General features: G+C 38.4%; 3 protein-coding genes across 3 annotated transcripts; 1 reads left to right on the top strand and 2 right to left on the bottom strand.

Annotated features, from left to right (window-relative positions):
* The first annotated feature begins 14 nt into the window (after positions 1 to 14).
* On the top strand, positions 15 to 5,079 carry LOC143471184 (four and a half LIM domains protein 2-like). Its single transcript, XM_076969576.1, has 6 exons — positions 15 to 603; positions 1,265 to 1,354; positions 2,583 to 2,757; positions 2,917 to 3,086; positions 3,756 to 3,942; positions 4,463 to 5,079. Exons 1-6 carry the CDS (start codon positions 514 to 516, stop codon positions 4,612 to 4,614), a joined length of 864 nt encoding a protein of 287 aa, XP_076825691.1. The 5' UTR covers positions 15 to 513; the 3' UTR covers positions 4,615 to 5,079.
* A 397-nt stretch (positions 5,080 to 5,476) lies between these two features.
* LOC143471183 (1-acyl-sn-glycerol-3-phosphate acyltransferase delta-like) lies at positions 5,477 to 9,789 on the bottom strand. Its single transcript, XM_076969575.1, has 9 exons — positions 9,544 to 9,789; positions 8,890 to 9,059; positions 8,380 to 8,541; positions 8,021 to 8,174; positions 7,704 to 7,806; positions 6,854 to 6,929; positions 6,335 to 6,438; positions 5,917 to 6,041; positions 5,477 to 5,696 (listed from the first exon to the last, which is right to left on the bottom strand). The coding sequence occupies exons 1-9, from the start codon at positions 9,716 to 9,718 to the stop codon at positions 5,635 to 5,637; spliced, it is 1,131 nt and encodes a 376-aa protein (XP_076825690.1). The 5' UTR covers positions 9,719 to 9,789; the 3' UTR covers positions 5,477 to 5,634.
* A 2,224-nt stretch (positions 9,790 to 12,013) lies between these two features.
* On the bottom strand, positions 12,014 to 22,344 carry LOC143471181 (1-acyl-sn-glycerol-3-phosphate acyltransferase gamma-like). Its single transcript, XM_076969573.1, has 14 exons — positions 22,095 to 22,344; positions 21,192 to 21,361; positions 20,681 to 20,842; positions 20,296 to 20,449; positions 19,675 to 19,850; positions 19,314 to 19,420; positions 18,413 to 18,537; positions 14,106 to 14,275; positions 13,495 to 13,656; positions 13,168 to 13,321; positions 12,901 to 13,082; positions 12,702 to 12,805; positions 12,340 to 12,464; positions 12,014 to 12,161 (listed from the first exon to the last, which is right to left on the bottom strand). The coding sequence occupies exons 1-14, from the start codon at positions 22,282 to 22,284 to the stop codon at positions 12,100 to 12,102; spliced, it is 2,043 nt and encodes a 680-aa protein (XP_076825688.1). The 5' UTR covers positions 22,285 to 22,344; the 3' UTR covers positions 12,014 to 12,099.
* Positions 22,345 to 22,781: the final 437 nt, after the last annotated feature.

Raw genomic sequence — 22,781 nt, 5'->3', positions numbered from 1 at the left:
TTCCTATGGGTGGCGGCGAACCGATGACACCAGCACCATATATGTTCACGTAGGTTCTATGAGCTACGCAGCCTTGTCGGTGGAATCGCAAATAACCTTGCTGCTTCCTGCAACCAAATGTCGGCATCTGTAAACAAGCGTTAATGGCTGCGGTGTAATTGACTGTCATTTGCCGCAGTCTCAAAACCAAAGCAAGTAACTTCTCCTTTCGGCAAAAGGCTTTGATGAAAATGAACCATTGAAATTAAGTTAGATTCAGGTCTATAGCCAAGTATGATTTGTTACAGCCTACCTTGTATAGGAGAAATGGGATCAAACATTTGTAGATTTAATCGAACGTCCCTCGGGGACGAATAAAGAATACAAGAAAATTAAAACACGTGATTGTGAGGTCACAATATATTTAACGTGTCTAAATACAGATTGTGACTCTTGAGCAGCTTGTAAGCGAGTTTCTAGGACGCATTTGCAAGTAAACTGACTTCGAGATAGGTTGTGTTAAAAGGCCGCAAGATGAGTGTCAAGTTGAGCCGAAATCAAGAAGTGCCCAGTTGCAATAAATGTCTTGTGTCGCTGATGGGAAGGCAGTATCTAGTGGGACAGGTAAGTTATGAAAAATTCTGTTATTGAATATTTTTGATGTGTACCAGTTTCGATTTTAGCCTTGAGATTTTACTTATTTTAATGTGTACCAGTTTGAATTTGGAAAACATGTTTTTGTATGGTTTGGTGCCAACCGATAATGGCTAATGGCTGAAATAATAACAGCTTAAATCAAAATATTATACGCTCATTTATATACATACATATATAAAATCAACAACATGACAGCTGGCCACCGCTCTGTGTTATTGCAGTCTGTGATACCGACCAAAATCGTGACTAAATCGCCACAGTCAAATATTTTCCTTCAGATTTATTGAAGATGAGATTTCTTGTATTGTAATGGCTTGGCATGATGTTAATATGGTTTGTGAACAGTTAGATGGCCATCAACTATTTCAACTTCAGCGATTATTTATTCGGACATAGTTGTTTAGTTTTGTACTTGGTCTATATTTAATGTTCTTTTGTAGTGATTTAGCGAATATACTTTAAAAGTTTAAATCGTCAGTAGTAGGCTGTACTGACGCTATTCTTCTTCTTAAGGTTGACGTCACAATTGAGATATCACGACTTTTGTCCAATATACAGCGACTCGCACTGAATATTAATGATTCATTTCCAGAAATTTGCTATGCGTAATTGAATTTTTGTCTTTCAGAATTCACGTAAATTTTGCGTTGAATGCTACGAAGCATTGTTCTGTAACACTTGCCACACCTGCGGAAGCATCATCGCTACTGGAAGCCGGGTAAGTTTTGGGAAACTGTAGCATGTTTTTGGTGTAACAATTGGTCCTTATCTCAATCCCAACACTGCTCTAATTCCAAAAATCAAACTCCGTAATTAGAATCGTAACTGGAAATTTTTGGCAAGTCCAACAATTTTATCCATTAGCGTTTTGCTCGAACTATCAAAATCATCCACATAGTTTGGAATTATCGACAAGTTTCTTATTTCCAGCTTTCTAAAAATGTTTTAGTCTCTTGCGTGGTGGGATTTTTCCGGTGAAGGTACCGCTTGGTTTCCATAAAAACACCCCTTCAGTAAAACACGTGGGTTACGCATCAGTGCACACTGGCGTCCATATCGTAAACAAAATACTTCAGCGAATCGATTTATGTAGAATGTAGATGTTTGGAAAACAAAATTGTCCCGATAAAGTTGAGTAAGACGCGCTTGGAAATAACAAATCTTTCTAATAATTCAGCATTTACATAAATTCTTTGACTATTATTTGATGATAAACCTAAACTAACCCATGGGGATGGATTCTTACAATTATCCAAAAATATCCAGGTTACCGTCATATTTAAACCTTTGCCCTGTATTTTTCTGTGGTGGGCTTATTTCATTATAATTTAACTCACAGGCACACACTAGGGTTAGATGTGCCTAGTTGCAAATTGTAAGTTATTGATACCGCACAAAGGGGGCGGTGATGACCTTAAAGTTCGTGGATGTGTTTCAACACCCTGGCTAAAACCTATCCTGTATACACAATGCATTTCGCCAAACTGGACGCGTTTTTAAACTAATACGTTACTTCCGCTCCTATGCTTAACCATGGCATTTCCAGGGCATTAGCGGTTTTGCAATAATCAGTGCGGCTTAACCGCGGTTCATAACTTTTAATTCGAGTTCGTCCTTCCAGGAACCGATCTATCATCGCTGTTACCATATTAATACTACGAAGCCTGGTACAGTTTCCCTATGGGTACCATCACGAGCCTAAAGACATTCGAATTTCTTCGCTAATTCTTTCTGCACTTATTTCATGACCACTTTTGAGACGCGCCCTTTAGTGTTTTCAATAGGCCAAGGTCATTGACGAAGATCAAATCACGTAGCAAAGCGCTGTCATGATCGGGTACTTTACGCATTTACGGCCGAAGTTTTCTAATCGTTTTACGGCGGAATATTTCAAAATCGTGTGGCTCATTGCAGCGTGATAAATACAAGATGTCTTCCAATATCAGGACATCTCGTACAAGGATCTTCACTTCCACGATGGATGCTTCACCTGCGCCGGATGCAGTAAATCGCTGTCAGGAGAGAGGTTCATCCACAAGGAGAACCAGTTCATCTGCGAACGCTGCTACGAGAACAAATTCTCTCCCAAATGCTCTAACTGTAAAAAACCTTTCCGGCCAGGTAACTATGCGAATTGCGACATCACGGCGATTATGAAGTCATCAAATTCGAGACGTTTTAACTGCACGTGGAGTTTGCATCGCGCGTCTTTGTGATTTAAGGCCAATAAAGGCGCGATTTTGATCAAAAATCGTTGTGACGCGTTTCTCCTTCGTCCAGGGGTGAAGAGAATGGAGTACGAGGGACTGAGCTACCACGAGAAATGTTTCTGCTGCTCCTCCTGCTCTGACGTCATCGGAAAGAAGAGCTTCGTGAAAAAGGATGACGGCATTTTCTGCGAGAGCTGCTTCGAATCGAGACTCGCCGATAAATGCGCCAAGTGCAAGAAGGTGAACCATCTCTCGATTATGACGTAACAATAACCACAAGAACGTGGACAATGTGATGTAACGATATGTTCGGTTGCCATGGCGATCTTAACCATATTAAGTTGAAACAGAATTGAAATGAAAATTGTTGATTTTCTTTGCGGTTTTGGAGTAACTCGACTATCACGAAAGCAAGCAAAACAATCGAATATTCTTGATATTATTTGTACAGAAAGGTGTAAAATAGTTCTGTCAACTCAAGAAGAATTGTAAATCACTAAGCAAACACCGTTACTTTTAAGCACCGTTTTCAAGCCCTGCTGATTGAGACTAAGGTTGGATTGAGTTGAATGCACTCATAGCTTCAAAACTAGTCTGTTGACTTTAACTGAGTCACGCTGCGATTATTTTGAATGGGAAGTTTTCGCTTAGATTTGGATTTTTGTTTGAATATCGCGAAGTTTAATTCCTGGATTAAGCGATTATTTACTTAAAGCATCTAAAATGTTCCAAGAAAAAAGTTTTCAGTTTAAATTCTTACAACAGAGTAGGAAAGGTGTTTGTGACGATGAAAACGGAAATCACGTGCCTTATCTTCCGGCATATGAATGGTCACGTCACGTCTCCAGTTGTTGTTGCTTAGGGGTGGTGTGTATGCAAGGTGTTTTCCTAACCGTTCATCACTTGCAGGTCATAAAGTCAAGTGGCGTGTCGTACAAGGAAGAGACCTACCACTCTGGCTGCTTCGTTTGTGGCGCCTGCGCCAAGGAACTGGCAGGCGAGCAGTTCGTGACGCATGACAAGACGCCATACTGCATCGACTGCCACACTTCGAAATTTGCTAAGAAATGCCTCAAATGCAACCAACCAATTTCAGGTACTTTGTTCAAAGACATTCATAGCGTGAAAAGCCTGTTTGTGACGTAACAATGCGCTGGATGCATTATTTCATTTTTGTAATTTGACGGAAGTGACGTGAAGCTTTAAAATCTCGCCGTGTTTCGCGACAGACCTCGCCGGAAATGTCTATAGAGACATTACAGCATTTATGTTTGTGACGTCACACTGACTAATTTTGACTGTATATGACGTTTGATTTTAGCAAACATACGTCACCGTTCATACCAAAGACACACAGACCGTGCAAATACGTGCTGAGATTGCTATTTACAATAACCTGGTTACACGGCGAAGAAAAGCGTGTTATAGCAAGCTGAGAAGAACATTAAAATTCCACTGTGGATTTAGCTAACCATTTGCTGAACAATCTTGCCAGATATTTCCCGCTGCGGTTGGCTGACGTAACCTTTGTGCGATTTTCGTGACGTCAATTTACTTCATAGCTCGCGACGCCAATTATTTTCTTCTTAATTTGACGCCGAGTGTTGTTGTTGCAGGCATTGGAGAAACGAAGATGATCGCGTTTGAAGACTTCAGCTGGCATCTTGGCTGCTTCAAGTGCGAGAAGTGCAAGATGGCGCTAGAGAACAAGGGCTTCGTAATGCACGAGGAAGACACCTACTGCGAAGATTGCGCCGAAGAACTTTAAACCAGACAAATCCGCTCATTTCCAGTGACTGTAATTTCTGACAAAATGTGTATTTATATCTATCGACCCGGGACTCGTGCCCCGCCGGGATTCGAGTGTTCTATTTAGGTGTCGGAGTTTATTTTTTCCGAGGTCGAAAATAGCTCGCCCTTTTTGTGATGGAAGCTCAGCTGACCCTGACTGACGTCACATTGATATCACTATGACGTAAATATCGTAGATGTGTTTTGCATGTTTATAGCGGCGTGTTTAAAAGTTTTATTGTTCGTTTTCTTTGTTCATTGTAGAGTTAAAATGAAGCCTGTGGCGCGCTCTGGCGGCAACGTCGTATACCTGAATGCACTTGGAGCAAATTTTCGCAACAACATAATAACTTGAAACTTGTTTGTTCAATTGTCTTGTACATTAAGTTTGTTTGACGTAATAAATGGCTTGTACGTCATAATATACTTATTATTACGTAGATATGGTGGTGAGTAGCAGGCAAGCTGTTTGCAACAATCGTCCATGTATAGAGCGGTGGTTGTTAACAAGGTGAATGTTAAAACAAGAAGCGTCTAGCACAGGGGTCGGTAACCCCTGGCACGCGAGATGATTTGACGCGCACTTTATATCACCTTAAGAAAATGTAAAAAATACAAAAATGTTCGGCACGCGAGTTGTTGATATTTTGACATTATTCGTAAACTGGCTCACTGCATACGAAAGGTTGCCGACACCTGGTCTAGCAACACATCATGGATCTCAACAACCTCAAAGTATGTGGATAAGTATGATGAAAGGTTAAAAACTGGTAAAATGATGCAGAAAGACTAACTGCTCCGCGACACCGTCCAGCGGAAGCAAAAAACAAGGCGAAATATAACGAACAAATGTTGCTGAATTTATTTCTATTTGTCGAACTTACAAAAGCGACAAAACCTATGCACAGTGGCAAAACCGAATTAAAACAACCGCTACAATCTTTTAAAAGTTGTTTGCAAGTCCACTGGGTATGACGTAACAAAGCTAACTTCTTCTTCAACTTCCGTATGATGACGTAGGTGAGCCGGATTTCAAGATTACTTTTGACGTCAGAGAAACTGTAGTGGCGTCATAATCAAAATTTTGAAGAAATAAAATAAACCTAATAAGTATTAGAGTAAAAAATACCAAAAGCAGTTAACAGATAGCATATTTAGGGACTCAGAAATCGTTCTAAACAAACAAGCTTTCGAAGGCCTCGCCATGTCTAAATAAGCCAAGTAAACAATTAGGTTACAGAGAGTTACTAAAGAAGCATTCATTTTAGTTCCTACGTACTTGCCACAATTACCAGTGATGATACAATAGACTGCATGAGCGTGCCGCTAAAAAGCATAAACAGCGACAAAGCGACGAATGGAGGTACCAATAAAACCATCCACAAGATGATGACAAAGAGCGCGCTGGAAGTACAAAACAAGTTGCAATGAAAGTTACCAACATGGAATGCATCAACAATGATATCTCTTGACTGACGCTATCAGCTTTCGCCCCTTGATATGCACCAAATGATAAGACTTCAATAAGTCCAACAAATATTGCCAGCACTGCAAAAACTTTACGACCGTTTGGATTTGGTTCGTCCTACACAGCGCAATCATTGGACTATGGCCGATGGGAGTTTTTGTTTTGCGCGATCATTACAGCCAAAGGTTACCCTTGGTCAAAGCTCGCTTGATCGACATGGCTTACTTACCTTTTGTTCTTTTCCAGCCTCTTCTTGACACAACCTTCGTAAGCAGGTAATTCCCCCATTATAGGAAATCTCTGGTGGTTCTGATGAAACTCGCACAGTTGGTCCTATTGTGACGAAAGAAATGTTAATTGTGATGTAGATGCATCATTAGTTTAGCTTCGTCAGTTCTTCTGTGCCAAGGTATACCAGTTTAACAAGAAGCGGCTTAAAAGCAACAACGTGGACGCATATAGACGTTTATGAGACGCCTGTACACTTTGCAACACATAGCCCAAGTTGAATGAGAACACATGTCTATATCGATTCAGATCCAAAAACGGTTCGATTTTTTGCTTCACAGTGACATGACGCAACTTAAGAGCCTACAGTGCAGGTCTACACATTAACACGCTATAAACGGCACTTCCATTGCATCAAACGAAATGGCGTTGAACAGGCATGTTTCACAGGGAATAAAGTTGCTGCCTAAAAACCGTGCCTACGATGATAAATTCAAACAGATGCGGGCAGTCGGGGTACCTTGTCCCGGTAGATTTCGTGAAGAAATTCCGAGCATTTTTCAGGCTCCTCCGGCACTTCTTCGATTGGTATGCGTCTAAAAAGAAACTACGCTTTTAGCTTCGCTGGGACGAGTCACAAGTCACCAATCAAAAAACAATCTAATCTAAGCTTCATAAATGTTAAATTGTTTACGATAAATTAAAACTTTGTTACATGTTTACCGAACGGGGAAAAACGTCCATGGGAGAGCTCAGATCGACAAATATCAGTATGAGCGCAAACATACAAGCGAGGGTTTACGACAAGAAATATTTTTGGTTGCAGGTCGATTCAAAAGAGAACGATCCATCAAACATTTGTGGGTTAAATAGACCCTAGGTAGCATTTTCCGGGGTTTACTCGCCCTGGATTGAACCAACCGAGCACCAATAATATCTTGCTTTCATTCTTATTGAATTTAGGAACTTAACTATGCTGCTGCTTTGGTGGCCAGTCCAACCAACCATCTTATATCACAGTTATTGTCATCTCACATGTTGTAAACCATTGGGACTTTGCCACTTTTTACCATTTATTAAAGAGAGTGACTATTTCACCATAAGTGTGTCACGCAGCCTGTTGTTAAAGACAGGCGGTTAGGTTAGGAGAATGGATATGCAAAAAGTTGATTTTAGCTTTTTAGGTCTTAACTGAAATTAGATTTAGATTAAAAGATTATGTTTAGGTTTCAATGTTATAAAATTTACAACAAGTTAAAAGAACAGCTTTAAACATACGACTTTTTCCGACGTGGCTGCATTTATTAATTGTTCGTGAGCATGTTCTGGCGAATGGCGAAACATAAACCACAACCTGTCACCAAACTTACCTTATAATAAGGTCGACCTTGACGTCACGTCCGCCTACGAAGTCAGACAATGTCGGATCCTTGTTGCCAGGGAAACAGAGTGTCACGTCATAAACAGCCGGTACTAGGTGCAAAATCGATGATGTAATAAAATCAATATGTTGTGGTAGAACCAACAAAGAAGGGAAAGTAAACAAGCGGTTAGCATAATACGGCCTTGTACGACACATCGGCATTAAGTAACCTATTACGCAACTTGGCTGCTAATAAACACTCAAACATCGACACAATAAGTAAGGTAAAAAACAATTAGCATTATGACGTCAACAAGTACTCACCTGTGTCTCTCAGCCCCCTACTGATAAGGGAAAACCCCTTGGTCCTGGGCACTAAGTGATGCTTCAGAGGTCGCAATCCGTTCTTGACGGCAAATTCGTTGCTGGTTTTTTGTTTGTCTGGGGTGAATCGGGTTCCCTCACAGAAGATGAGAAGCTGAACGCATAAGATCGTTGTGTATCTTAGCTAATAAGCGGTACTTTAAATCAGAACAAAAATTTTGTAATAAATGATGCGTCAAATATTCTTCCATTGTACGAGCAAAACAAAAGTATATTCATGGGAACTCCAACTGGAAACTACAGCCAAGCAAGTAATTTTAAACTGAGCTAAAACCACGTTTAAGTGAAGCGTAACCCACCCAATAGTCATAGCGAAAAGACGAGAAATTATCCAAACTTTTGATGATGATTCCGCCGTCTGTCTTCGCGTTTCGTCGCACAAAAATGAACTCATTAAACCACATCGCCCACCCAATCACGGGCACGACTCTGAGTGAACTTTTCACGATTGCTTTCACGTTCTACGGAGAATGAGTTGAAAAACATGGGACAGGATTATCTCCAATACGGAATATTCATCGTATTTTTGATAATTGTTTTTCGAGTATTGCGCCATTGTCAAAGACGATATTAATTAAAACAAAACAATAAAGCCACAGATAATTATAATTGAGAGGCAAAGAAACACAAAATACAATCATATCCATTAAGCAACAGTTCAAGAAAAAGGAACCATTGTAAACTCGGTAACAGACGTAAAAACGCTTTAAACAGCGATGAGGGCACGTTGAATCGTAAAAGCGTCTCAGCTTTAATAAATTATTCAAAAGTCGTCCTAGCAGCAAGACGTAATCTGAGCGCAGTTTTACCTGCAACACGTCATAATAATGTCCCAGGCACCAAATTACGACCCAGTCAAGTTGACATTTGTGATTCATCACTAGCAGAGCCTTTTCTTTACCAAATTTGGTCATGTCGTCTGGCCGGGCATGCAATGTGATGTCGATGTTTGCCCACCACTGGGATATTGCCGGAATTACTAAAAATTCAAAAAAGTCAGAGTTAAAAAGCATTTATTTTTTATCATGTTTTTCAATTTCCAAGAACAATGCCAAACTACAGTTTCTTATACAGCAGTATCCTTGTAAACTGGATGAAATGTAATGGCAAGGTCATGATTAGTTTGTTAAAAACCCATATTTAAAACCTTATGGTTTCACAATGGATAGGATTACGTGGCAGAAACCAATATATGCTTCTGTTAGACATTATCCAGACGAATAAAACACAGCGTAATTGTTCAAAGAAGCATTTTAAGTGTTTCGACACATTCCAAGTACGTTTTTGGACAAAACCAGAGCTTCTTAAGTTAAACAGGGAACAAATCAGCCGAAACGAAGCGAAAAATCGCTCACAGCTGTTACCAAAGTGAATTAATCCACAAATAATCAGCGACAAATGGAGCGGAAAATATAGATTGCGTGCTGCTCGTTCCGCGTAAACATTATAAAATATTCACTTACGTGCCCAATGCAGATAGGTTAGCCTTCTCACTAAATTCCTTGATTGATTTTTGAATCCAACCCAGGCAAGCGGAACGGCCAGCAGCTGTATGACGTTGATAATGGCACCTGCTGCCATAAACGTGTATGCGAGCATGAATCGCCCCAGAATACTGCTTTTTAGCATTCCAATCATCGTCAGCGGATGCAGGAATTAATGAGTCCTTAAAAATTCAGTCATATACACCTTAGCTGTCTATGTAAAGAATAAACTTTACAGTGTTCAAAATTAAGCGATAACATCTTGTTCTTAACTTTACGTAGCTTACTCAAATAATTATTCGAACATCTGGCATCTATCAGTCTACGGGGATTCTACGGTGTTCCTGAATTATTCTTGGCTTTAAATTGTATGTTAGCATGTTCTTTGGTTTGCTATAACGATTAATATGGTAATTTTCGCTCCGCATATTTAATGGCGGAATATAAAAGGTACTATACGTATTATGCAGATGGCATTGTTACGCAAGTACAACGGAACAATCGCCTGTCTTTCATGTAAGTTTTCAGCCAAATTTAAATTTGTTGATAATGCTGCGCTGCTGGTGGGAATAGGCCTGTTGCGTACCAGCAGGATAATGCTGCTTTTCTCTATTGGTTGCGATAAGGGTTGATTTGATTGATTTTCTATCTCCCAAATGCTCACATCGGTTTAATCTAGCTTAGGTTTTCATTTGACGGGAAGCCTAAAATGGCTGTAATTTAACTAAATCAGCACATCTAGCCAGCCCGTTTGGGTTCGTTAATTCAAAAACACAAAGAAACATGACGCCAAGCTATCCGTAGTTGTCAATTTAACGCAATCGTTTCCTGCCTGTCAAATTCACTGATAGCAGCGCTTTGGGAGGACATTTAAAAAGGAATGCCAACCAATGTACCGGTATCACGACGCCTACGTTCGCTGGTATCTGCTTACAGTTCCAATGCAATGCTTGTAGTTTTCTAGCAACTAAACTCAGTAAGTACAAGTGCAACGATAGGAATTGCTCTTGATTTTACTCCAAACGTACTGTACTACAATAATGCGTTGTCATTTTAGTCAATACAGAGATATTACGAAGTTTTGTACACTAGCACAATTGCAAAATGCCGCCGGCGTCACGGTAAAAACCAATATCGATACTTAACAATCTGATCACGCAATTATTCTGTACACGCTGACTAGACTACATGAAATCTAATGTATTATTATCTAATGTATTAATCTAATGTATCCGGATCACAAATGTATTATTAGGCCACATAAGACTGTGCTTACTTTTTAGCTGCATTCAGACAGATTCTCTAAACCTACCGTAACAGAGGTCACAAGGTAACGTCGTAAATCGTTTGTTTTTTGTTTACCTACAAATGTACTCAGTTTGATAAACAACATCAAAATAATCTGCAGCTAACTTTCATTGCCGCTGGGCGAAAAACTTCGCTACTTGAAGAAAACTAGCATTTAAAACTTTACGTCCCAACACGAAACTCTGTTCACTGTAACTGCCTCTCCACAATAACAATCCAATGGCAGCACTTAACCTACTTGACAGAAACAAATCGTTGAGACGAATGAGGGGGAGACCGCAAGGCAGAAACTCAGTCACGCTTGAGTGAATTTCGCCGCTGAGGACACCAGGGAGTAGTTAGTAGTACTGTATTCAGCGATTTTGTTGGTAGGGTTTGTTTATTATTGCCAACACATTGCGCATAAATAACAAATATCACTGGTCAGAAAGTTAAACTAACTTGAAATTACATTAATTTAAAGTGGACCGTACTGTGTCAAGTATCAGAATCATCTTTCAGGTTGCTGCTTGAGATGAATAAGTAACATTTAGACAATATTCCAGCAAGACATTGTATAACTCCAGTAGGCTTACAAGTACTGTATAACCTAAGCACACAATTTTGTCCACGACATTGAGACCACATGCTACTGCATTGCGATGAAGAATTTAATCAGGGACGCTCCGAACAAAGATTAAAGTTAAAACAAATTTCATCTTGGCGTTTTTCCTGCCCTCTATTCTATATTTGCTATATTTTAAAGTGTGGTAACTAAAGTTTTGTCTCATGCAACATTAAGTTTGTTTGTACTCAATACCAATTAAACTTTATTTCTGTTTCAATTTTCAGTTCTAGCCTATTACACAGAAAAACAAACAAGTGGTTTTGTCTCAAAATTTGGATTTTAATAAAACACCTTATTAAAAATGAAAAAGAAACATCAATTAAATTGGAAATACTCAATTTAAGTTCGCATTTTGTGCACAAAATGTTTTAACTTTGCCAGGTAAAAGTTCTTGCTGAAATGTCAGCTGACCTGCCTAACACCGCAATTCCCTTACAAATGACTCAAAAGTATCTGTCTTTCTGTCTAAAAATTAGAACATATATCTAGACCCTGAGAGTAATCAAAAGGAATCACACAATTTATGAGGGTAAACAAGGTGTATATAATGTATTTAAAATGGATTAAATAGCAACAGAATTGAAAGGAAAATTACACATTGCGATAGAAAATGATGTCATTTAAGAACCGTATGATGACCGCGGCTTGGTAGCTGCCAACATAACGTTGTAGGCGAGAATAACTGTAATATAAATTGAACTGTTTAGTTTTCTGCGGTTTAAGTTTGCACTTATGAGCGCTTGCAACTGTTGTATGTGTAAGAAAAACTCTTCGGGTTTATAGCGCTAACAGTGCTGTTGTTCGCCTTGCACCGACACTAGAATATTCAAAAAAGGCTGATTATCAAAATAGCTTCTCACCTGTCAACACACAAGCTGTGAAAATGGCCGTTCGCGTCCACGAACCGAACACCAAGGTAAGGAAAGTCAAATAGGCCAATGGTACGGTGCATACAATTGCCCAGAATATCAAGAAGAATAAAGACCTATTGAATATAAAATTGAACCCTCAGGCCGAGAGAAACTCAGTACAAGCAACAGTGCGATTTCGACAAAGGTTTTAAATTGAAGAATGTTGAGTTGATCTCAACCGAGAATTATGGATGTTGTGATCTTTGTGAATGTGATTTTAAGGCAGACACGTTTCACTGTGTAACCACGCAATTAGACACCTTTCAGTCAGAAATACAAGTTGGTTTTATTTTCAGTATAATGGCACTCACCAGTAATTTTTTGGGATCTTCTTGCTGATAAACTTCTCATACTTCGTGTTCGCGACCCCAGAAGGAAAGTTATCATGATTCATATGATATTCACACAAATCATCCTGCGTGATAAAGCCGAAACTCACGGGATGCCATAGTGACCGCGGAAGAGGACTATATAAGCAGCATTCAACAACAAGGCCTCACAAAAACCCACCTTTTCAAGATACATGTCATGGACGTACTGGCCGCATTCATCGTCAGCAATAGGAACCTCGTCTAGCGACACCCGGCGGACAAGAAAATCGGCGGTAAATCGTTTCCCTTTCAACAGATCGCGGACAGACAAATTTTCAGCGTCGCCACGAAAACATACTGTTGCGTCATAAAGCATGTCCACTAAATAACAAAGAACGCAATTAAAAGTAACTTCATTCTACAAATACTACAGTGTTTTAGAATTTGAGGTGGAAGCATAACTTACCGGATTCTCTTAAACCTTGAGTGATCAAAGTAAACCCCTTGGTCCTGGGCACTAGGTGATGCTTCAGAGGTCGCAATCCGTTCTTGACGGCAAATTCGTTGCTGGTTTTTTGTTTTTCTGGAGTGAATCGGGTTCCCTCGCAGAAGATGAGAATCTGAACACGTAAGGTTCCAATGAGATCACCACGTTACAACACTACAATTAAAATGCGAATACTTATCGAGAAGAGAATCGAAAAAAGAAATAATCTTCCGGCTCGCGTCGCTTGGAGATCGTTGGTGGATGTGTAAAACCAAAGAAAAAAATACAAATACAAGGATGCCTCACCCAGAAAGGCTGTTCGAAGCTGGAGAGGTTTTTGAACCCGGCATTGAGTCTTTTGCGATCTTCTTCTATTTTTCTCTTAAGAAAGATATACTCAGAAAACCAGAAGGCCCATCCAATAACTGGTATGTACCGCAGCACGTTCTTCGCGATGCATTTGGCGTTCTGGGGTAGGAATAAGACAAGTGAGATCATTCCAAGTTCAAGTTAATGAATTAGTTACGCGATTAAGGATAAAGCAAGATAGCTGACGGCAACGCTGTTTACGGAGGCATTTGACTACTTTTTCGAAAATTGACTAGAATTCAATCATTCCTGGCAACCGGTGACGTCACCTTTCTAGACCGAAACTACATTAAGACAAACGAGGCGCTGGTCTTGGTAATTTTACTGAAATTCGGCAGAAAATAAACAATAGAAGAATTAACGTTTTTTAGTTTTAAACTGTATTTAACAGCACAACTAACCAGGAACGTACTTGACGTTTTTGTATGTATCCGTACAATGCATTTCAGCGTACATTTACGGCAGAGCTTAGAGAGCAGCGTCACCAAATCATTTCCCGGACGATTAACTTATTAAGAAAATTTCCAGTCTAAATAACAAATACTTACCCCTAGGATGTTGCAGTATTCAGCGACAACCCAACTAACGATCCAATCGAGTTCTGCTCTGTGATTGAGAACAGCGATAGAGTTTTCCTTTCCCAACATGTCAAAATCTTCTGGTCGTCCGTGGATGTAAATGTCTGCATCAGCCCACCATTGCGCCGCTCCTGGTATTACTGGAACAAACGAGATAATGACGTCATGAATTATTCAATATAGTGACGTCGGTCTTTAAATCGATGACGTAAGCGACAACCTTATCACTAAGAATGTCGTTAGTTGGAGGAAATGAAGTCAATCATAGCACATTCTTATGAAGACCGGAGATATACGATAGCTGCGACAAGTTTTTGCAAGAACAACCTTTGCAAAATGTCTACTTGGAATGCGCGAAATGCGTTTCAAGAAAACTGCTTAGAAAGCTTTCTTACATTCATTTGATCGTAGGGTGTTGTAGAAATTATCATGGAAGCAGTGGAAAATTGAACAAATCAGTAAACATTTGTGATGCGTCACAGCAATGCACAACAACACAACTAGCTGAGGCTGCTGCTTTAACCCTTAGTACAAGAGGTAGTCTTAAGGTGGTACAAATAAAACAGCGGAGGCCAAAGTCCAGCTTAGAACAAATTTAACCTTGCTCACAACAATAAACACCTCAATCAAGCGAGTGCGCAACTCTGCAGCTACAAATGAGTTACAAGCTTTCACGTCGTTTTTATGATGATATTTCCAGGTATTAGTCTTCATATTTTGGTGTTCCAATTAGTGACGGTACTTAATTCTAGTTCATCGGGTTCATTACGCTAAATTATGCTGCAGTGTGCTACGACGTGCCGGCGTTCGTACGAAAACAGTTTAAGAAAAAACTGTGACGATCGTTACCCGTCCATTAATTTCCAAAGTGCAGTTTTGTGATCAGGATTGAGTTTTATGTTATTCAATAAATCAATCAATGTAGTGAACTGGTGGCACAATTTTCTGGGTAAAATATTAACTAACTTACAACTGCGCCGATGCCATTAAACGCCCAGTTGACTCACGATTAGAATCAAGTGGATCGGTAAACAATCAATGAATTGAAGCACACGCCCAACCTTCGAATACGCAATGCATAAGTGACGTTGTTCAAGAATAAATCAAAAACGTCATGCTTCATTACTTCCGGAGTAGTTTACGCTTCGATTGTTAGACTTTGAAAAGAAAATTGTCACGTACTGGTTTCATTGGGAAAGGTTTAATAGTGCGTTAACTACACCCCTACTACAGACAAACCACGTAAAATTGTTTCCAGACTCGCCTAGTGTATAGGGCCCCATGTAAAGCCAGCAACGTTGCATATAATCATCATAACAATACTTACAGCACCATATCAAGTAATTCAAGTTGATTATACAAGTTCTGTAAAGTCCTTTATATCCAAGATACCATAGCGGCACGGTCAGCAGCTGAATAAAGTTTACAGTGAATCCGCTGATGAGTAATATGTAAGCCAGCAATATATGCGTTATAAAATTAGATTTGATTGAGCCAATGATATCACCAGCAGCCATGGTTAGTAAATGACGAACTGCAAAAGGCAAAACAATTGACGCACCGGTACTATAACCAGGTAGTTTACATTCATAAAACTTAGATAAGCATATGTTCAAAATTCAGACATTTTAAGGTTAACTGCCACTGACAGATGCTTTCACTTTTCTCGAATTAATTAAAAGCTGGAAACTGACAGCCTACAGCTGTGGTAAGTCGAAGTTTATTTACTGTTCCCACTTTCAACGATCGATTGCTGATACCACGCGACACAAACTGCAATTAGAAAGTTATCGCCTTCTAATACCAGTAATGTTAAAGAAATAGCTTCGGGTTATACGGAACTCATAGGTACCTATCGTTAAAACTTTAATGACGAACCACAATATACTGAAAGCAAAGCACAAATGACTTTCTTCAAATGGCTTGGCTGTGCAAATTGACCTTTCACGCTTCAGTGAACACAGGGCGCACATGGGTTTTATGGTTTTAACAAACCTTCCGCTTTTAACAAGCTCTTAACTTAACGGTAACTGTGCGATATATCAATAATCGACGCTTCACACAAAGGGAAATTTCTACGGCTTTTCATACTCAGGCTATCGAGTTTTAGGTCGGCTTTCAAATAGCACGAACTCTTCTTAAACTAGTTTCAAATCACTAAGCTACAGCCTATATCCCACGGTTGGTGTGTACCTTAAGCTTGTCTGAGGTGACAGCACTAAAATCCACGAGTATGATCCTGCAGCCCAAGCGGCAACTTGAGCTTCGATTTGCGTTTCAAACCTAGACTTTGCCCCGCGTGGGCTTTTAAGTGACGTCACATCTTGCAAAAAAGGCGGTTACTATCGGTCAGATTGTTTCATCACTCACTGAATAGATTACAACAAAGGCTATTTCCATCTCTGCAGGAATGCTAGAGCGTGTATCCCTTCCAATTACTTCTTATTTATCTGTTCCCTAGCTTACAGCCACAAATGTGTGGAGAAAATGATGCGGTTAGTGTTTATAGCTTACAGCATATGCCTTCGCTCACATGGAAATTATCTTCTAATGAGCACGACATTTTTCATAGGCTGCCACAATTTTACTGAAAAAAAATCGTGCGTTCGTGGAGAGTTTTCACAATTTTTTTTAATTAACTTAAATGTTATAATATAGTAACCTAAATATACCTTCTAAACTAAATCTAACTCCAATAAAATTTTAAATGGTTAAAATAAACTTTCTGCATACCCATTCTCCTAACCCAACCGCCTGTCTTTAACAACAGAGTGCGTGACCTACATACGGTGAAATAATCGCTTCGTTTTTCATAAGCGCCCCAAAAACTTGTCACATGCTGCGGTGCAGAAATCATTAGCACCAGATAAAAACCATTTAATTCTTCACAATGTAAGTTACAGGAGGATTGAAATGCGACAGAACAGACGCAACAAGATAAAATGCATCGTCTTATCAAGGTCATCATATTGTAAGCCCACATCTGGACCAACTAAACAGCTGGTTACACATATAGGTCATGGTCTGACAAAGGGATTATGTCCAGATGTTTGAACAATTCGGCAAGAAACATTAATTACGGAAACACCACTTTTCTTTCAAGGCTACTAAATAACAAGAATCATTACAAATAAGTAATACCAGTAATTTTCATTCAGGTTTCACCGTAGGTTAATACATTTTCCTGAATAATTTCTTACTACACCAACGCCTTTTTGCACAAACTAACTTCCAATTAAAAGCATTAAAATGGTCGCTGTTAAAATTGACATGTTAAAAATGATTGGACACCTTGTTATTAAAACTGCAATTAATTAAAATTGTAAAAAATGGCATAAAATTTCAAGCGTGGAACACATCGACCGATTGATGGCAACTTCTACATAACAACATGTCACAATGGTTCACGTATTTGGGGCTTTTTACTTTTATAGAATCTGATGCCAAATTAGGACTGCAAGGTGTGCAACAAGTAAACGGAATGATGATTCCTGTGAGAGCTTAAAGCCTAAACCTAAACCATTCACACCCACATGAAGATAATCCCCTGATACGCAGTGTATATGATGCACGTTCTTTCCATCATGAGCAAAGTGCATTTTATCCAAAGTAAGATTCAAGACACGAACAGAGACAATAAACCAAAAACAATCATAAATAAACCTTTTAAATGAGAGTACATCATAGTAATATTCAAATTATTGCCAAAATGAGGTCTGTTGCATAATAATAGATGAAAAACAAAGCTGTCATGTACCAAAAAATTTCAAAACATAAATCAACATAAACTAAATTTCAAACACAGACTGGCAAAATCATTTCACATTTTGCATTATTAGGGCACCATGGTTGACATTCAGGTCAACAAGTCCCTGGTGGTATTTGATCACTTACACTTAATCAAGCAAGCACATTCCTTATTTCATTAAAATCTTCGAATTAACAGTTTCATCACAGATAGCACAGAAATTCAAATATGAATATTCCATTCATAAATAGTGGAAACTTTACGTCGACTTTCGTTTCAATGGTTTTGTTTTTGTGGTATTGATCATCAAGAAATAGACGATTGTGACTGCAATTTTTGTCAAGCATAAACATCATATATCACGTGAAATACGTTTATGTTATTACGGGATATTCAGATAATTTGGAATAAAACACAGTTAACTTTAGATAAGCGAATGCACAAAATACTTGTATCATTAAAATCACTCCCGATGTTACCTTCACAGCTCGAATATTTTCTACTTCCCAACTCTGGTTTCAAAACTTACCCAGCAAAACCAAACCAGTAAAGATTGCTATTTGTATCCACGACCCATACAGTAGGGTGGACGTAGCATAGTAGGCCAGCAGAGATGTACAAACTATGCTCCAAAACACGAGCAAACACAATGACCTGAAATGCAAGCATAATAAACTGAATGCTCATATGGACATGTGCTGTGTAAGTTTAAAGCACAAAATAAAAATCTTAATATCTAAGAATTAAGCAATATATTTGGCTTTATTGAATACTAATAGTCTTCAAATCAAATTTTCCGCAAATGCTTAGATCACCATAAAAATTTTACAATAAATTCACTTGAAATATGGGACCATTCACCAATGGTTGTCACAGCACAATCCTACAGACTTATATAAAGCCCAAAAGGCGGCCCAGACTGCAATATTGAGTTGTCCTTACAAAGGAGCCCGCGATATTGCCAACGTGATAGGATTAATTATCAAAGCTTTCTGGTCAATTTTATTACGATTTTAACTCAGCTTGGTCCAACATTCTTAGGTTGTCAGCAGGAGATGTCACGGCCCTCCAGTGGAAAATTATGCCAAATAAAATCGTGAAAATGATAACAGAAGAGGAGTATTCCCTTGAAGTTTGGACCAATCACAATAAAGCATATAGGACAAAGACATACTTTTCAAACCACTAACCAGGACAAAAATAACAACAAAATGCATTATGACCTCACAACGTACTGTTTTTATTTGGATGGCCAGGTTCCCTCAGACCCTCACCATTTTGTTTTGTAGCCCCTGGTCCAAAAGTTTGGGGACCCCTGATACACTCAATCCCTCAAATTACTGCTTGGAATCTGTGTAACTGCTAAATGGAAGTGGAGACAAACTCGGGAGGAAGCGAATAAGAAAACAGAAGAACTGAAATAAACCTACAAATAATTCTTGTGAATCTTCAGTTGGACATAATCCTTGTATCGGGGATATTTCACGTCTCCAATCGGGAACGTGTTATGCTTCTTATGGTGATTACACAGATTATCCTAAAGAAAATGAGTTGATTAATTAATCACAGAATGTTTATTGCTTGATGCTTGCTAGCAAACACAAAATGTATGAAAAGATACCAGATTTCAACATAATCTAATGTTAATACTTTAATGAACGTCGTAGTCTATCTGCAACGAGCATAAAATTTTAATCAAGATAAAGATGGCAAGTCATGAAGGATGAAGTCATATGTGTGCTTTCTTGATTGATGTCTCGCGCAAAACTAAGCGATTTTTTTCAAACTTACCTTCTCGTAATAGACATCATATATATACTGAGCACATTTCTCGTCGTCGACCGGTACATCAGCTATAGGAGATCGATTGATGAGTAAATCAACAACACACGGTCTACCTTCAAGCATGTTGATGAACGTTCCTTCTCCACCACGGAAACAAACAGTTGCGTCGTAAAATGCATCAACTGAAGCAAAAAACATTCTCAGTCGATCAAACCATTGGTATATGCAAGGGAAAAGTGCCACCACGTGTCTAACCAAAGACACAATATAACTATTTTATTCAGTTCTGGTATGGTTCCATTCTACTGGGTATATTCCGTTCTGGTACAAAATTTAAATATTTATCCTTGAGTCTTCGCACGACTTCAACTTGTTGAGGTTTTGTCACTGCAAAGCAATTTATTTTATTATGAATGGATTTTTTGTTTGATTCTTTTCAGTTTCGTGGGCTTGCCCAAATTTCGAATCCTTTGCATAAATCATTGCAATGGGAACAAGCTTCACTATCAGATTCAACTGTATTACGATGACAGTGCGGCATGACTAAGCACAGGAAGCAAATTGTGACGTAGCTGCTTATTCATTGCATTTACGGGCTGACATTTTAAAGTTCTAGTTTAACCTCACCATAATTCCTCAGCCCTTTTGCGATCAAAACAAATCCTTTTGTTCTCGGCAACAGAAGATGATTAAGAGGCTTCAAACCATTTTTCGTGGCAAATTCGACGCTTTTTTTGTGTTTCTCAGGAGTAAATCGAGTTCCCTCGGGAAAGAGCAAAAACTGAAATAGGAAAAGGTCATTAACAATAGAAGAAAAATGCGTGATAATAAAATTAAATTTGTTTGTCCTTTTATCTTTTTTGTGTAAATTCATACCCTGTAACTGAGAACACGCTCTGCATAGATATATCATACTTTTTTGTAAACAGTAAGATTCCGTGAATAAAAATATCTGTTACAAGATGCAGGTTTAATTTACATGTCTGCACCAACTAACATTAAAATGTCTCACCCAAAATTTTTGCGAAAATGTTGACAAATTCTTAAAAGCGTCGTTAAACTTTTGTCGATCTTTCTCGAGATTGCGATAAAGAAAAACATATTCAGACAACCAAAAACTCCATCCAAGAATGGGAATATATTTCAGTGCATTCTTTACCACACACTTGGCATTCTGTCAAGATAGGTGAATGCACGTATTTAAACTCATCAATCATAAACATTGAACGGGTGTTTATCATCTGAGTGACAGTTCATTTGAGTGACAGTATTCGAGTGACATAATTATGACACAAATTATTCATTCGCGTGACATAATTCACCCTAACCCTCACCCTAACCCATTACTGTACTTTGAACAGTAATTACCAATGTGTCACTCAAATGAACTGTCACTCAGTTGATCAACTACCATATTGAACAACTTATTTTCCATTTACAAGTTTGACGAAACTACAGGACATTTACGCAAATTTTTTAAATCATCAATCAACAGAGGAAAACAAAAAAGATCTGAACGTAACCCCAAGAATCTTGCAATAATCGGAGAGCACCCAACTTATGACCCAATCCAGCTGGCCAGAATGGTTCATAACAGATATCATGTTCTCCTTCCCAAACAACTTGTGGTCATCCGGTCTCACGTAGAGGTACACATCGATGCCTGCCCACCATTGAGCAATGCCAGGTATTACTGTAACATTAAATAGTGGATTATACATTAGTGAAAAAAATGTCGCTGATACTATATTAATGAACCAAACGTATAGACAATTAAAATGATAAAATAAAAAAACTTATTAAGCCAAACAAGTACAACTTATAGAATTGTTTGTCTCAACTGCAGCAGGCAAAGCAAAACAATAAATTTCCTGATAGTTTAACAACCCAGGGAAGTGGCAAAGTGGAAAAAGATTAAGATTCATGGAAACAGCAGCAATACATTTTCATATTATCTGAATCAACGGTCTTCACTTTTGCATAGGATCAAATTATCTGGCAAACAAATCATGCTTAGACTGAATCAACCAACCCATCATTATACTGACAACATAAAGATTTTGTTGTTGTTTTCTTTTACTTTGCACAAAATAAAGAATTGGTTCTGAATGTACCCACAAAATACGCATTAGTGAAAATAAAAATAAAACCCACAAATATTTTCGAGAAAAATATTTAGATTTGTCGAGGGAAATATTCGATTCGATTTGATCCGATATTCGAGGGAAATATTCAGACTTTGCACATCCCTAGTGTAGATATAAATTCATTAAATATAAACTTTTATGTTCATTAAAAAAGTGGATTGGTGAACTAAAAAAAACAAAAAAAACTGCAAAATAAAATTTACATTAAATTTAGGTTGTAAATCATAACGCTATGAATATTTTGTATAAACAATTGCTATTTATCATATCATTACTTACAGCACCAGCTCAAGTAGTTTAAATTGATTATACAAGTTCTGTAAAGTCCCTTAAATCCAAGATACCAGAGGGGTAAGGTCAGCAGCTGAATAACGTTCACAATCAATCCACTAGTGAGGAATATGTAAGCCAGCAATATATGCGTTATCGAATAACGCTGAATTGCCTTGACAGCGGCATATAATCCCATTTTTAAATACAAAATATAAATTAACACCTAAACATAATCAACTACACACAAGTTATACTTAAAAAGACCAAAGACTTACACAAGACCATACTTACAAAACAATTAAAAAATATTTTCGTTTTTCACTGAAAAACAAATCTCAAGACACATATTTATGTCGAAATAAAACAAACATGAGCTACCTAAACAGCAGGTAAGAAGCGCCGACTTAAGTCGAAAGTCACCTTCGTAATCAATGTCTCATTGTAGAAAATGTGACAATGCATTCACACAAGATTCATCCAGTCTCTTCTATTTATGTTCTCCCAATTGAAGAGCTGAATGGAAGAGTTATAACAAAACAATCCCGCAAAACTTGATTCCAATATGACAGTGTGTAAATAAACGTGACCTGATTCATCAACGCACGTATATGACTTAATGATAACGTCATGCCAGAGACCTTCAGCGTATCACATCAAACATCAAAGCATATCAAACTTTCCATACAGGCTGCT

Source organism: Clavelina lepadiformis, chromosome 9 (assembly GCF_947623445.1).
Source record: "Clavelina lepadiformis chromosome 9, kaClaLepa1.1, whole genome shotgun sequence".
Lineage (NCBI taxonomy): Eukaryota > Metazoa > Chordata > Ascidiacea > Aplousobranchia > Clavelinidae > Clavelina > Clavelina lepadiformis.
Note: the sequence above shows the minus strand (reverse complement) of the source record. Positions and strands in the feature narration are given on the sequence as shown.